A 17,193-nucleotide genomic window follows, 5' to 3' on the forward strand; every position below is an offset into this window, starting at 1 on the left:
AGTATTTCCTTCTTGTGGTCACAGAAATACCATCAGATTTCTGGAGAACACGCGAGTTTTGACTAAAGTTATGTTTGCTGCTAGGGGAACTGAAGGCAAATTTTTTTTTTTTTTTTAAATCAAAATTCCATTTCTCATTTTATTAAATAAACCCGATTAAACTAAATGCTGTGAGCGACTGCTACCTCAGATGATGAGACAGCCTGATGTGGATGAGCTGATAATCAACGTGAGAACTCATTTCCCTTTGTTACCTCGCCCCTAACGGAGTAAACAGGGCGAAGTATTGTAATCAGTGCGGTTTGTTGGTCTCTGTTAACAATCTAGCATATAGACGGTTGCACCGCTTGACTTCAAATTTTAAGGGTAGGTGGGCAATGGTCCGTAGATTACCCGATTAAATTTTGAGGGTAATCGAGGTCACCGGAGAGGTCAACCTTTCGGTCAGAATAACATTTTCCATTACAACTCAAATGGTTGCCGATAGACAGATGTTTACTATTATGAGCATATAGGAACTCCCATATGGGCTTTCATTGGCACCATGACCTTAAGTGACCTTGAAAGGTCAAACTGAAAGTCATGGCTTTTCAAAGGGCTATAACTTTAAAATGGTTCATGATAGCCAGATGTTTACCATCATCATCATCATATAGAGTGGTGCTTGAAAGTTTGTGAACCCTTCAGAATTTTCTATATATTTCTGCATAAATATGACCCAAAACATCATCAGATTTTCACACAAGTCCTAGAAGTAGATAAAGAGAACCCAGTTAAACAAATAATACAAAAATATTATACTTGGTCATTTATTTATTGAGTAAAATGATCCAATATTACATGTCTGTGAGTGGCAAAAGTATGTGAACCTTTGCTTTCAGTATCTGGTGTGACCCCCTTGTGCAGCAATAACTGCGACTAAACGTTTGTGGTAACTGTTGATCAGTCCTGCACACCGGCTTGGAGGAATTTTAGCCCATTCCTCCATACAGAACAGCTTCAACTCTGGGATGTTGGTGGGTTTCTTCACATGAACTGCTCGCTTCAGGTCCTTCCACAACATTTTGATTGGATTAAGGTCAGGACTTTGACTTGACCATTCCAAAACATGAACTTTATTCTTCTTTAACCATTCTTTGGTAGAACGACTTGTGTGCTTAGGGTCGTTGTCTTGCTGCATGACCCACCTTCTCTTGAGATTCAGTTCATGGACAGATGTCCTGACATTTTCCTTTAGAATTTGCTGGTATAATTCAGAATTCATTGTTCCATCAATGATGGCAAGCCGTCCTGGCCCAGATGCAGCAAAACAGGCCCAAACCATGATACTACCACCACCATGTTTCACAGATGGGATAAGGATCTTCTGCTGGAATGCAGTGTTTCTCTTTCTCCAAACATAACGCTTCTCATTTAAACCAAAAAGTTCTATTTTGGTCTCATCCATCCACAAAACATTTTTCCAATAGCCTTCTGGCTTGTCCACGTGATCTTCAGCAAACTGCAGATAAGCAGCAATGTTCTTTTTGGAGAGCAGTGGCTTTCTCCTTGCAACCCTGCCATGCACACCATTGTTGTTCAGTGTTCTCCTGATGGTGGACTCATGAACATTAGCCTATGTTGAGAGAGGCCTTCAGTTGCTTAGAAGTTACCCTGGGGTCCTTGTGACCTCGCCGACTATTACACGCCTTGCTCTTGGAATGATCTTTGTTGGTCGACCACTCCTGGGGAGGGTAACAATGGTCTTGAATTTCCTCCATTTGTACACAATCTGTCTGACTGTGGATTGGTGGAGTCGAAACTCTTTAGAGATGGTTTTGTAACCTTTTCCAGCCTGATGAGCATCAACAACGCTTTTTCTGAGGTCATCAGAAATCTTTGTTCGTGCCATGATGCACTTCCACAAACGTGTGTTGTGAAGATCAGACTTTGATAGTTCCCTGTTCTTTAAATAAAACAGGGTGCCCACTCACACCTGATTGTCATCCCATTGATTGAAAACACCTGACTCTAATTTCACCTTCAAATTAACTGCTAATCCTAGAGGTTCACATACTTTTGCCACTTACAGATATGTAATATTGGATCATTTTCCTCAATAAATAAATGACCAAGTATAATATTTTTGTCTCATTTGTTTAACTGGGTTTTCTTTATCTACTTTTAGGACTTGTGTGAAAACCTGATGATGTTTTAGGTCATATTTATGCAGAAATGTAGAAAATTCTAAAGGGTTCACAAACTTTCAAGCACCACTGTAAGAAGTCCCACATGCAGTTGCTGCCATGACCTTTGACCTTGAAATGTCAAACTCAAGGTCATGGATTTTCACAGGACTATAACCTGACAGCTGATGATTGAGAAATATTACCATTATCAACATGGAGGTCTAAAATAAGTGCTGCCGGGCGAGGTTTGTTTTGCCTGGCAACACTTGTTTACTTAGGATTCTTCAAACATTGGCAGTAATGTTTTGCAGGTTATAAATGTAGGAGGTAAAAAGGACTGGAATTAAATCTTTCAACGGCATTTTTCCTCATTAGACACGTCTCATTGGTTAAAGTGAAACAGCACTGCAAGCAAAATAATTACTAAATGGTTCTCAATCATTAAAAGCCAGCTGCTATCACCAGTCAGTCATGTTTGTTGCAAGCAACTACATTTCAGTAACTGGATTTAGACAAAAACGGCGAATACCCCTGCTGTAAACTGCGGTGCTGCGGACGACACCTATATGGCCCTTTTCCACTACCCTTTTTCAGCTCACTTCAGCTCGCTTCAGCCCGACACGGCTCGCGTTTCGACTATCTCAGAACAGCACGACTCAGCTCGCTTCAGCCCTGCTCAGCCCCTAAAACTCGCACCGTTTTGGAGTGGGGCTGAAGCGAGCCAAACCGAGCTGAGTGAGGCTGGGGGCGTGAGGAGACACTCCCCTGTGCACTGATTGGTGAGGAGGAGTGTCCTCACATGCCCACACACGCCCCGCGAGCACGCTGGGATCTGTAAACACCGTAAACCCGGAAGAAGAAGAATTACGAATTACGAGAATTTCTGAAGCCTTATGCGCCTCGCCTCATCTATACGCTCTTGCCAGTATCTGTTGGCGTTGTCGGTGACAACAAGCCACAGCACCAAGACCAGCAACACTAACGACTCCATGTCCTCCATGTTTATTGTTTACTATTCGGGTCGTGAGACTACCGCTTAAAAGCTCACTGATGTCACTGTTTGCGCTGCTTAACGACATCACGTGACGTCCACCCACTTTCGCTAACTCCACCCAATGTGTCCACCCACTTCCAGCCAGCACGGTTCAGCGCGGTTGTAGTCGAAATGCAACTCCAACAGCCCCACTCAGCCTGACTCAGCACGGCACGGCTCAGCCCGACTCAGCCGCGTTGGTAGTGGAAAAGCGGCATTATTTACCTCCGACAGCCGATAGCAGCTGCTGCAGCAGATCCATGTAGACCTGAACTGGATTGGCTTCTCCTCCTTTAGGTGTAGAGGAAGAGGGCGGAGCTTCATTTGCGAGCAAAGACCGAACGTACCGCCCAATAACAGGAGCATCATCCTGCATGTCAATCAAACTCTGTGAAGCAGGTGTGGCTCCAGCGCTGTGAGCCAAACACATCCTGAGATATAAAACAATCTAAAGAAAGAAAGAAAGAAAGGAGAGAGGGAAGAAAGAAAGAGAGGGAAAAAAGAGAGAAAGAAAAGAAAGAAAAGAAAGAAAGAGGGAAGAAAGGAGAGAGAGAAAGAAAGAATAAAGGAGAGAGAAAGAAAGAAAGAAAGAAAGACAGAAAGAAAGAGGAGAGAGAAGAAAAAGGAGGGAAGAGAGAGAAAGAGGGAAGAAAAAGAAGGGAGGAAAGAAAGAAAGAGAGAGAGGGAAGAAAGAAAGAAAGAAAGAAAGAAAGGGGAGAGAGAGAGGGAAGAAAGAAAGAAAGAAAAAGAAAGAAAGAAAGAAAGAAAGAAAGAAAGAAAGAAAGAAAGAAAGGGGAGAGAGAAAGAGAGGGAAGAAAGAAAGAAAAAGAAAGAAAAGAGAAGAGAGGGAAGAAAGAAAGAAAGAAAGAAAGAAAGAAAGAAAGGGGAGAGAGAAGAAAAAGGAGGGAAGAAAGAAAGAAAGAAAGAAAGAAAGAAAGAAAGAAGGGAGGGAAGAAAGAAAGAAAGAAAGAAAGAAAGAAAGAGGAGAGAGAAGAAAAAGGAGGGAAGAAAGAAAGAAAGGGGAAAGAGAGAGAAAGAGGGAAGAAAAAGGGAGGAAAGAAAGAAAGAAAGAAAGAAAGAAAGAAAGAAAGAGAGGGAAGAAAGGAAGAAAGAAAAAGAGAGGGAAGAAAGAAAGAAAGAAAGAAAGAAAGAAAGAAAGGGGAGAGAGAAAGAGAGGGAAGAAAGAAAGAAAGAAAGAAAGAAAGAAAGGGGAGAGAGAAGAAAAAGGAGGGAAGAAAGAAAGAAAGAAAGAAAGAAAGAAAGAAGGGAGGGAAGAAAGAAAGAAAGAAAGAAAGAAAGAAAGAAAGAGGAGAGAGAAGAAAAAGGAGGGAAGAAAGAAAGAAAGGGGAAAGAGAGAGAAAGAGGGAAGAAAAAGGGAGGAAAGAAAGAAAGAAAGAAAGAAAGAAAGAAAGAAAGAAAGAAAGAAAGAAAGAAGAAAAAGGAGGGAAGAAAGAAAGAAAGGGGAAAGAGAGAGAAAGAGGGAAGAAAAAGGGAGGAAAGAAAGAAAGAAAGAAAGAAAGAAAGAAAGGAAGAAAGAAAGAGAAAGAGAGGGAAGAAAGGAAGAAAGAAAGAAAGAAAGAAAGAAAGAAAGGGGAGAGAGAAAGAGAGGGAAGAAAGAAAGAAAGAAAGAAAGAAAGAAAGGGGAGAGAGAAAGAGAGGGAAGAAAGAAAGAAAAAGAAAGAAAAGAGGAGAGAGAAAGAGAGGGAAGAAAGAAAGAAAGAAAGAAAGAAAGAAAGAAAGAAAGAAGAAAAAGAAAGAAAGAAAGAAAGAAAGAGGGAAGAAAAAGGGAGGAAAGAAAGAAAAAGAAAAAAAGAAGGGAGGGAAGAAAGAAAGAAAAAAGAGGTGATCTTGTGCACATTACTTATTAATACTTTTCACATTAAAGCTGCTGCAACGTCAAGCCCATATCATATATCAATCAGTGCGTGGAGAGAGAGAGAGAGAAATATGGAGAGATATTGATTTTTTTTTTTCACCTCTTCAAATGTGGCAGGGTTAAAAGGAAGTGTTGAAGTGCCAACAATATATTTGGCCGGAGTCTTCATCCTCTCAGAAGCCTAAAACACATCAACAGGATATCAACACACTGAACAACAAACCAGTTTATCATCAAGTTATGTAAAAACCACACACACACACACACACACACACACACACACACACCACTTTTACTCGCATGTAAAACACTCATTTTTATTCCAGATGGACTGACCTTCTCCTGAATATAGCTGACCATCTCAGCAAAGGAAGGCATCGGCTTGAATTTTTCTTTCTCTGCATTCTTAGATGAGAGAGCCCTGAGTGCGCGCCGGGCCTCTCCAGACACCTCCTCACGACTATGCATACAAAAAACACCACACAGTCTTATTAAAACATAAAACGACTCCATTGACGGAGTAGAAGTCCAAAATGCAAGTCGTTATATTGACTTACGGATCTCCTGCAGCTAGCAGAAGCAGGTATCTGGAGGGAACGTGGTCCGGTGCAAACACCATGCTGGCAAACTTCATTGCCACTTGACGCACCTGCACTTCCGGCTGAGGTAGAACAACGTACAACCAGAGCGTCAGCGAGGCAGCAGCTCACACGGCCGCACCATGAGAAACCAGACTCTTTTATAATTAGCCAAGCTGTTCTTCAAAACGAAACAATCGGAATCAAAATCCACTGAAAGCTCAAGGATTGAGCGATTTTTCCTCAAAGTTCATTAACCGGCCTAATTAGCAACTTGTTAATGAGAAATCACAAAACCAGGGAGTAACTTTTTTTTTTTGTGCGGCCTGATTAGATCTTCCAGTGAAAACTCAGGGAAGAGTAGGGATCTCGGTGAATTATGGATGGCGACAGCTCACTGGCCGTGTGAGCTAATAACATTAAATCTTTTTTTTTTAAGAAACATAAAGCCTCATTGTGTGCCCTATTTATTTTTGAATTAATTGTTTATATAGATAAAACAACCAATCATTTATTGTCATCACAGGTCACAAAAAGTCATGTGACAAACCTTTCCAATGTACGCAGCCACCAGTGCCTCCATTAGGTTGAGGAGCGCCCCCTGCAGGTTGACATATGCACCCACCATCATAGACAAAGCCTCTTGTATAGCCAGTCGCACATCAGCTTCTTCCTGTTAACACAAAGTAGAGACAGTTTTTTTTTTAAACAGTTGAATAAAATTAAACTGAAATTCTAAAAAGCATTTTCGGACTGGGAAAAAAAAAAAAAAAAAAAAAGAAGAGGAGTGCACTGTGTACATTCTCAGCGATTTGCCACAATTATCAATTAATTAAAGGGGAACTGAAGGCAAATTTATCATCAAAATTCTCTCATTTTATTAAATATAGGAATGCGTTTCTGACAGCTATTTTGTTGCTGCTATAGTAAGTTATGAGTGTCTGAAATACGCTCTGTAATATATCAGTCCAGATGTCAAAGCAATGGCCGTAAACGAGATTCGCTGAGACCTGTGCGAGACGTCGTAGGACGGAAGTAAAACGTACAGCGGAAATCAAACCGTGTCCGAAATCGCTCACTCGTTCACTACTCCCTACTCCTTATATAGGGAATTACTACATATATAGAGGACTATACAGTGAGCTCATTGGTAAAATGAAAAAACGCTTTCGGACACTAGTCCGTCACGCTGGTATTTACGTCATTGCTGTCACACAATTAAAACGTGCCAGAGATCAGCCGGCTGGTGGGTTTCAAAATAATAAACACATGCATGTGTTTTTGTGATAAATCCATATTATACTGAGCGCATTTCCCACATTAATCAATACAAAGTAGCTGCATCTTTCACTTCTTTTAAATCAAGGCTGAATCCTTTCTTCTTTGCCGCTGCCTTTTATTAAATCACATTTGAGACTTTTAATTTGATTTCTTTCAGCGCGACTGCAATGCACGATGGGATATACTGCTTTGGTTAGTGACCATCGTTGTCCAATACTTTTCGTGATGCATTGTGGGACACTGAATGCACTATATAGGGTGCAAATAATCCTCACGAAGGTTTCGGACAGCACTACAAAATGGTGTCCTCACTATATAGACCCCTTTCACATGACGTCACCGCGCCGCGAGATTTTGTTAGGCGCCATATTGGAAGACCAAGTACATGCACTCACAATATAAAACAAAGTACGAGCGAGAGTAAAGTGACACGATGGCTGATAATTCGGGTTATGTGAGTACATTACCAGCTGCAGAAAGGGCACGGTATGTGGAGAAACTGGCTGTGATTGCTGGGTTCGACCCATATGATAAGACTCGCGGCAAGGGAGAATGGAAACATAAGGAGGACCGGACACCAATTCTGCCATCTGTTTGCTACCTAGACATTGTAAACTATTTGTTGTTTACACCCAGTGCCTACACTCAGTGTTCGAACTATGCCGATATTTTCGGGGGGCCCCTTTTTTTCTCTTGGGGGTGTGTGTGCTTGCGCTTGTCTCGGAGCGCGGATCTCCAAACACATGAGAAGCCTATCTTACGCACATATCACGTGGACTCCACACCTCCACACGCGCATCGCGTCTGAAGTCATAACTCATCAGGGGAAATCGTGTCCACATTGGCATGTTCAAAAAACAACCTCGCATCAACAATGATACCACACGCAAGAAAAAAAAAAAAGTCAGGCTACTCAACAACCAACCTGGCAGCAGCGAGCAAGCCCCAAACCATCCGAAATTATTATTATTATTATTAAATTGTAGAAGTCTGGGAGGCTTGCTCCTCATACAGTTATCAACTTGGGGCCAATTTAGCATGTTTTAAATCTGAATTTCTTGCGTTTGCTTACCTCAAAGTGTCCGCAGATCATGCACAGACTTATCCATTATATCCACAGTTTTTTGCCAAGTCTCACACAGGTTTCTTTCAAGTCTACTGTTGGGCCAATAAATCATAAATAAAACAGCTCAGATTTGTTTGTTTAAGTCGTTTACCACTCCACTTTATTCTCGTGGGTTCACATACCGCTGCCGTTATTATCCCCTTATCACGAGTTTGTTGGTCTTCCAAAATGGCGCAGGGTCTGTTTACTTCCGGTTTCGGGTGACGTCAGTGAAAGGGGTCTATAGTGAGCAGGGAGCAATTTCGGACACAGGGAAAGTGACCGACATCTGCCAACGTTGTCAAAAGACGCGCGCGCCCTCTTTCGAATGCTGACGTAATCAAGCCGAAAGTTTGGTTTGTTTTGATAGCAAATCAATCAGGAAAGTTTGAAAAAAGTAGGCAGTAATCGTCATTTAAACTCGTTTTTGTGCAAGGTTTCGTTTGGAAAACAGTTTTCAAAATGGCGGCACTGACACCTGGCTGACACTTCACGTTTCGAAGTCTCGCACAAGTCTCGTGAAGATTGCGCGGATAAGCGACGCCTGCCGTGGACCAAATGAACTAAATTCAACATGGCTAAAAACCAAACAGGTCAATAAGTCTCATACTTAATTGCAATTAGTTGCCAATACGAGTCACGATATAAGGTTACTAAAACTGAAAACGTAATTGAATAACACGTTAAATAAAAGTTAAAGCAAGTTTTAAAATGACTTCAGTTCCCCTTAAAAATGTACAATTCAGTCAGACTCACCTTGCACATGGACTCAAAGAACTGCTGGACCAGGGCTATGTCTTTAGTGAAGAGCTGCGGCATTCGGCTATAAGGAAGCGCATATCGTTAGCACATCTTGGAAATAAAAATTCTTTAGGATGGAGGACTGAATTACAACCCCGATTCCAAAAAAGTTGGGACAAAGTACAAATCTTAAATAAAAACGGAATGCAATGATGTGGAAGTTTCAAAATTCCATATTTTATTCAGAATAGAACATAGATGACATATCAAATGTTTAAACTGAGAAAATGTATAATTTAAAGAGAAAAATTAGGTGATTTTAAATTTCATGACAACAACACATCTCAAAAAAGTTGGGACAAGGCCATGTTTACCACTGTGAGACATCCCCTTTTCTCTTTACAACAGTCTGTAAACGTCTGGGGACTGAGGAGACAAGTTGCTCAAGTTTAGGGATAGGAATGTTAACCCACTCTTGTCTAATGTAGGATTCTAGTTGCTCAACTGTCTTAGGTCTTTTTTGTCGTATCTTCCGTTTTATGATGCGCCAAATGTTTTCTATGGGTGAAAGATCTGGACTGCAGGCTGGCCAGTTCAGTACCCGGACCCTTCTTCTACGCAGCCATGATGCTGTAATTGATGCAGTATGTGGTTTGGCATTGTCATGTTGGAAAATGCAAGGTCTTCCCTGAAAGAGACGTCGTCTGGATGGGAGCATATGTTGCTCTAGAACCTGGATATACCTTTCAGCATTGATGGTGTCTTTCCAGATGTGTAAGCTGCCCATGCCACACGCACTAATGCAACCCCATACCATCAGAGATGCAGGCTTCTGAACTGAGCGCTGATAACAACTTGGGTCGTCCTTCTCCTCTTTAGTCCGAATGACACGGCGTCCCTGATTTCCATAAAGAACTTCAAATTTTGATTCGTCTGACCACAGAACAGTTTTCCACTTTGCCACAGTCCATTTTAAATGAGCCTTGGCCCAGAGAAGACGTCTGTGCTTCTGGATCATGTTTAGATACGGCTTCTTCTTTGAACTATAGAGTTTTAGCTGGCAACGGCGGATGGCACGGTGAATTGTGTTCACAGATAATGTTCTCTGGAAATATTCCTGAGCCCATTTTGTGATTTCCAATACAGAAGCATGCCTGTATGTGATGCAGTGCCGTCTAAGGGCCTGAAGATCACGGGCACCCAGTATGGTTTTCCGGCCTTGACCCTTACGCACAGAGATTCTTCCAGATTCTCTGAATCTTTTGATGATATTATGCACTGTAGATGATGATATGTTCAAACTCTTTGCAATTTTACACTGTCGAACTCCTTTCTGATATTGCTCCACTATTTGTCGGCGCAGAATTAGGGGGATTGGTGATCCTCTTCCCATCTTTACTTCTGAGAGCCGCTGCCACTCCAAGATGCTCTTTTTATACCCAGTCATGTTAATGACCTATTGCCAATTGACCTAATGAGTTGCAATTTGGTCCTCCAGCTGTTCCTTTTTTGTACCTTTAACTTTTCCAGTCTCTTATTGCCCCGTCCCAACGTTTTTGAGATGTGTTGCTGTCATGAAATTTCAAATGAGCCAATATCTCATCTCATTATCTGTAGCCGCTTTATCCTGTTCTACAGGGTCGCAGGCAAGCTGGAGCCTATCCCAGCTGACTACGGGCGAAAGGCGGGGTACACCCTGGACAAGTCGCCAGGTCATCACAGGGCTGACACATAGACACAGACAACCATTCACACTCACATTCACACCTACGGTCAATTTAGAGTCACCAGTTAACCTAACCTGCATGTCTTTGGACTGTGGGGGAAACCGGAGCACCCGGAGGAAACCCACGCGGACACGGGGAGAACATGCAAACTCCACACAGAAAGGCCCTCACCGGCCACGGGGCTCGAACCCAGGACCTTCTTGCTGTGAAGCGACAGCGCTAACCACTACACCACCGTGTCTCTATGAGCCAATATTTGGCATGAAATTTCAAAATGTCTCACTTTCGACATTTGATATGTTGTCCATGTTCTATTGTGAATACAATATCAGTTTTTGAGATTTGTAAATTAGTGCATTCCATTTTTATTTACAATTTGTACTTTGTCCTAACTTTTTTGGAATCAGGGTTGTTAAAAAAAAAAAAGGAATAGTGAATTACCTTGAAAGCTTTCCAACAGCCGAGTAGGCCATACAGAGCAATTTAGGATCCTGAAGAGAAAGATTCACATCACTGTTTATTTAATATGTTAATTCATTCTATGTTTATGCTTACGGTGTGTTGCAAAAGTATTCATCTCCCTTGGTGTTTGCCCTGGTTTGTTGCATTAATAAGCTGGAATTAAAATGGATTTTTGGAGGATTAGCACCATTTGATTTACACAACATGCCTACATCTTTAAAGATAAACATTTTTGTTTTATTGCGACACAAACAAATAAGAGCTGGTCCAACCAATTCACTTCATAAGCCACATAATTAGTTGATTAAGATCCACCTGTGTGCAATCAAAGTGTCACATGCTGTCTGTATAAATCAACCTGTTCTGGAAGGACCCTGACTCTGCAACACTACTAAGCAAGCAACATGGAAACCAAGGAGCCTCCAAACAGGTCAGAGACAAAGTTGTGGAGAAGTATAGATCAGGGTTGGGTTATAAAAAATATCCCAAACTTTGAATATCCCAGGGAGCACCATTAAATCCATTATAGCAAAATGGAAAGAATATGGCACCACTACAAACCTGACAAGAGAAGGCCGTCCACCAAAACTCACAGACCGGGCAAGGAGGGCATTAATCAGAGACGCAACAAAGACACCAAAGAGAACACTGAAGGAGCTGCAAAGATCCACAGCGGAGATGGGAGTATCTGTCCATAGGACCACTTTAAGCTGTACACTCCACAGACCGGGGCTTTATGGAAGAGTGGCCAGGGGGAGGGGAGGAAGGCATTGCTTCAGAAAACACGTTTGGAGTTTGTCCAACAGCATGTGGCAGACTCCCCAAACACATGGAAGAAGATTCTCTGGTCAAATGAGACTAAAATTGTTCACCATTCCTACAGTGAAGCATGGTGGTGGCAGCATCATGCTGTGGGGATGTTTTTCATCTGCAGGGACAGGAAAGCTGGTCAGGACTGAAGGAAAGATGGATGGCACTAAATACAGGACAATTCTGGAGGAAAACCTGTTTGAGTCAGCCAGAGGTTTGAGACTGGGATGAAGGTTCACGTTCCAGCAGGACAATGACCCTAAACATACTGCTAAAGCTACACTGGAGTGGTTTAAAGGGAAACATTTAAATGTCTTGGAATGGCCTAGTCAAAGCCCAAACCTCAATCCAATTGAGAATCCGTGGAATAACTGAAGATTGCTGTACACCAACGCATCCCATCTAACTTGAAGGAGTTGGAGCAGTTTTGCCTTGAGGAATGGGCAAAAATCCCAGTGGCTAGATGTGCTAAGCTAATAGAGACATACCCCAAAAGACTTGCAGCGAAAGGTGACTGGACAAAGTATTGACTTTGGAGGGGTGAATGCCTATGCACACTCCAGATTTCTGTTTTTTCATCTTATTGTTTGCGTCACAGTAAAACAACAATTTGCACCTTTAAAGTTGTTGTGTAACTCAAATGGTGCCAACCCTTCAAAAATCCATTTTAATTCCAGCTTATAATGCGACAAACTCAAAGGGGGGGGATGAATACGTTTGCAAGACACTAAGGCCCTGTCCACACGGCAACGGATTCAGGTGAATCTGATAAAATTGTTTATCGTTTAGGCCTGGCGTCCACACGGCACTGGCGTTTTGGATGTCCCAAAACGCAATCTTTTGAGAACGGGTTCCAGAGTGGAAAGATCTGGCAACGGCGCCGTTGCGAAGTCGTCTGGATGAGTAGAACGGATTTGTTTATGATGACGTCACAACCACATGTGCTTCACGCCGGGTCGAAGTGTAACGAACTCGATGCGAGTTGTCAACAAATCCTATAACTTGGTTCATGAAACGCACTTACAAAATATTTTTACTGTGAATATTTATTGTGTAATGGTGCAAAGTGAGAGAGTGAGTGCGAGTCAATCCTGCCAGCAAAAATAGGGAAAAAAAAGGAGCGATCTCACATCTTCAGATGTTGGTTTAAGTCCTACAATACATTCCTCAAAAAGGGCGTAGAAGAACAAATTAATCCATCAACGTGTAGCATTCAATTTATTCCGGACCATTAAAGACGCCGCCTTCCGCGTAGAATCATATGTCATCCTCGCCGCCATATTGGATGGGTCAAAGCGGAGAATAAAGATGCCTCATTCATGTGCTGCGTTTAGCTGTACCAACAGGTTTACCGTCCAAACGAGATCACATGGGATTACCTTTCACAGGTGAGACTGGAAAAATACTTTTCTTTGTATTTGGTCATTATAACGTAATTTTACGAACAGATTTTCCTGACTTTGTGGCTAATATGAAGTCTCGCGCATAATAGTTTATGCGCATGCGTCCTTACTACTTCTATTGTTCTGGTGTCTCCGAAGGGACTGTCTTACAGCGCCCCTAGAGGTGTGGCATGTGTATTGCATCGTTTTCAGCAAGCATTGCGTTGCCATATGGACCTGATATTTTACTGATCCGTTGCCCATGTGGACGCGATTTTTTTTTTTAAAATAACATCTCGTTGCCGTTGTCGTGTGGATGTAGCCCAAGTGGAGAGACTACTGAAGTTAGTTAACATTCAAGTGGTGAGAAGAGTTAACAGAATAGCTGTTTCAACCTCCTTGTACTCATTGATGAGCTTGGTAAGGCCGTTGAGCAGCATCAGTCCCAAGGGCTTATTAGTATCAGGACACCTGCAGAGAGAAAGGTGTTCAGTTTCAAAATGCGGACGTCTAACAATTAGGGGAAGTGCCGCATTTGTTGCATCAAAATAACTAACAACAACAAGAAGAAGAATTTAAAATAATGCATCTTAGATCCTCGACAACAAGAACACTTACACGACACAGATATGGTGCACAAACTGCAAAGTGAGAGACAGGAGTTTATTGTTGGTGTTGGCTCCAAACAGCCCGTCATACACGACCTAAAAACACACAAAGCAATCTTTAACAAAATCCCCTCAAAGCCCAAGCTTTCCTTCCTCATCATTTATTATAAAGCCTGGTCAAATTTGTATTGTTGAACCCAATCAAGCTTGTGGCTTAATTTTAACCTTTTAAAACTACTCCCTTCCTTTTTTTTTTTTTTAAGCTAACTATCCGTCACTTTCTCTGTCACGGACCTGAATGTTTGCAGGAAAACACTCAGCAGCCAGTCTGGAGCGAAGCAGATGAGGCAGAATCTTCATCTTGACCCTGGTGCTGACTGGTTCATGCTTCAGTTCCCGTTTCACCGTAGCACCCTGAAGAGGGGTGGGGGTGGGGGCACACAATGGAATTTGACTTCGAAAAACAAAACAGTCACCCCCTCTGAATTTTTTTTTTTTGTTAAACATGCTGTCGTGTCATACATGTACAGGTAGTCGTCGACTTATGACCTATGCGACTTACGACTGTCTGGTTATGACCAGGGCTTTGAACCGGTTCAAGGAACGAAAACGAAAACCGGGAACTTTTTCTATTTCACATGGAACAGAAACGAAACCAGAAGCTTTATTTTTTTTATGTTCCGGAACAGAAACGCTTATTAAAAATAATGGCAACCGGTTAATACCGGTTTTTATTTCGTTCCTCAAAGTTTCCGTAGCCTACAAATAAAAAAGTCATTCTTCTCCTGCGCAAGTTTCTATGACCCGCTGGGGTTCACTTCCTGTGTGATGTTCGCTGACTGAATGGAGAGAGCGGGAGGGTGGCCTACTATCACGTCTCCACATCTTAAATAAGAGGTAAATATTGCAGTCTATCGTTATTCAAAAACGTCAATTTCAAACACGATATCAATACATTTGTCCACGTTAATGAGAGGCTCGCGAACATTAAATGACGTTAACCTCTGTTAGCCTATCAATGCATAGGGCCTGACTAGCCTTTGGTAACACACTAAACAAATTATCTTTCATTTTTGGCACTTTTTCTGTTTGTGTAGATGGGAAGACATACTGAGAATCCAAATCGCCAACATTTGAAATAATTGTTTTGAATTATTTCTTGTCTTATTTAATGAAGGTTGTAATAGAATTAGCCTACATTTGGCTTAAGCTGGATGAGACAGAGACATAATTTTATAGCCATTTGTTAAACAGCTGACAGGGAACGTAATTAACCGTTCCGGGAACGAAATTTTTTTGTTCTAACCGGTTCGGGAACATCTATTTAATGGTGGAACCCAAAACCGGAAACGTTAAAATTCTGTTTCTGTTTGGAACGAACCAATAGGAAAAAAATTCTGGTTCAAAGCCCTGGTTATGACTGGCAAGTGTTTCCCAGCTGAGCGTACGACAGTTTCCGCCCCAGCTCCAGGCACATGCGCAGTCTCTCTCTCGTGCTCCCTCGCGCACTCAGTCATACAGTTTGTGCCCCAGCTCCTGGTTTATGAAACCAGCAAATGCTCCCGCCAGCCCGAGTGATGCAACAGCTGATGACGACGTAGACGACCCACAGCCAAGCACCAGTGATACCAGCGGTCACTAAATTTTGTATTTTGCTATGTTTTACATTTGTATTTTGGTATGTTTCAAACTAAAATGTTTTCTATTTTTCACACCTGTATTTCGTATTTTTTGTTTTGCACATATTAAACGAATTGTACTGTACGCAGTGTTTGACTTAAACCAAATAATGAGCCAAGGAAATGAAAGAAGAAAATGTTGATAAAATAAGACTTTAAGACGATTACAATATCATTACACATCACAATATACTTATGTTCATTTAACATAGGCCGACTTGCAACCAGATCGGTTTACGACCGGTCAGTCATAACCAAACGCAGTCGTAAAGGCCTCTGCATGCTCTTGCGACAAGGCTTTCGCAGATAGACAGTTGTAATTTATCGTTGAGCGGGGAGTAATAGGCGTGCGCGATGTTATTCACCGCCACAACGCAAGGGGGCGCGAAGTCGCGAAATCGCTAGGAGTAGTTGGTGGGTGTGGTTAGTGGAGTGTTTATCCTCCGGTTACTTTTATAATGACTAGAACTGGAGTTGTATAGATGTACCTACTTCCTCGATCAACCGCTCTTCGTGCTGCTCCATCTCCGCTCGTGTTTTTAAAAATGGCGGTAGTGAAAACAAAACAAACCGGGAAAGTAGGGAAGCGGAAGTGCGTGTACAGCGGATGTAGAGTGGACCAATCAGAGCCCTCTTGTCTGCGAGGCTTCTGCGGTGGTCACAATTTTTGGGAGGTGCGCGCAGAGCGTCTGCGAAGGTGGGGGGGCTACACAGACGCTGTCTGCGACGCCATCTGCAAGGACTGGGTTGTCAGCATAAATTGGCCTTAAGTCAACGACTACCTGTATACAAAACAGCCCATAATATTTTAGCCACAGAAGCAACCAAGAGGCCACTTAACATGATGCTCCCACCAGCATGTTTCACTGCGAGGATGTAGAGTCATGGTCAGAAGTTTACATACAGTAACATGAATGTCATGGCAATATTTGGGCTTCCAGTCATTTCTTTGAACTGTTCTTGTTCTGTGGCAGAATGATTGTACAGCATACAGCTTTAATTAAAAAAAAAACAAAAACAAAAAAAAAAAAACTAGTTTTAATTTTCTTTGGGTTTTCTGAAATCAACACAGGGTCAAAAATATACATACAGCACACCTAATAGGAGAGTAAAATGCCTCTTTGCAAGATTCACCTTGACCAAACATTTTTGTTTACCATGAAGGAGCTTCTGGCAGAATTCTGGTTGGATATTTCACGACTCGTCATGGTAGAATTGGTAGAGTTCAATTAAATTTGTTTCTTTTTCTTGGCAATGGACACGACTCATAAGCACAGTCCATATATTTTCAATAGGGTTGAAGTCAGGACTTGTTTGAAGCTTAATGTTAGCCTGCTTTATCCTCCACAACCAGCTCTGATGCGTGTTTGGGTTCATTGCCCTGTTGTAAGTCCCAAGTCATGTTCAAGTTTCTGATGGTTTATGTTGAAGAATTCTGAGGTAGTCCTCCTTCTTCATTATTCCATCCACTTTGTGCAATGAACCAGTTCCACTGGCAGCAAAACAGCCCCAGAGCATGATGATCCTACCACCACCACCAGCTGGTACAGTGTCCCTCTGTACATGGTGGTCATTGTGGCCAAACAACTCAACCTTTGTCTCATCTGACCATACAGCTGTCCTCCAGAAGGCTTTTTTCTTTGTCCGTGTGGTCAGCTTCAAACTTTAGTTAAGCTTAAAGGTGTCAGTTTTGCAGCAGGGAGTTATTTCTTGGATAGCAGCCTCTTATGGCCCTTTTCCACT

The 17,193-nt window shown here is 42.1% G+C and overlaps 1 protein-coding gene across 1 annotated transcript in view; it reads right to left on the minus strand.

Annotated features, from left to right (window-relative positions):
- ecpas (Ecm29 proteasome adaptor and scaffold) overlaps positions 1 to 17,193 on the minus strand; it is a 101,406-nt gene that overhangs the window by 58,442 nt on the left and 25,771 nt on the right. The window contains exons 9-18 of the mRNA XM_060916569.1: positions 14,066 to 14,185; positions 13,782 to 13,867; positions 13,559 to 13,634; positions 10,951 to 11,000; positions 8,798 to 8,864; positions 6,206 to 6,328; positions 5,635 to 5,738; positions 5,414 to 5,537; positions 5,178 to 5,258; positions 3,427 to 3,649 (exon numbers count right to left, since the gene is read on the minus strand). Of these exons, the coding sequence (XP_060772552.1) occupies positions 3,427 to 3,649; positions 5,178 to 5,258; positions 5,414 to 5,537; positions 5,635 to 5,738; positions 6,206 to 6,328; positions 8,798 to 8,864; positions 10,951 to 11,000; positions 13,559 to 13,634; positions 13,782 to 13,867; positions 14,066 to 14,185 (1,054 nt within the window). The remainder of the gene's footprint in view (positions 1 to 3,426; positions 3,650 to 5,177; positions 5,259 to 5,413; positions 5,538 to 5,634; positions 5,739 to 6,205; positions 6,329 to 8,797; positions 8,865 to 10,950; positions 11,001 to 13,558; positions 13,635 to 13,781; positions 13,868 to 14,065; positions 14,186 to 17,193) is intronic.

This window comes from Neoarius graeffei, chromosome 3, assembly GCF_027579695.1.
Source record: "Neoarius graeffei isolate fNeoGra1 chromosome 3, fNeoGra1.pri, whole genome shotgun sequence".
Taxonomy (NCBI): Eukaryota; Metazoa; Chordata; class Actinopteri; order Siluriformes; family Ariidae; genus Neoarius; species Neoarius graeffei.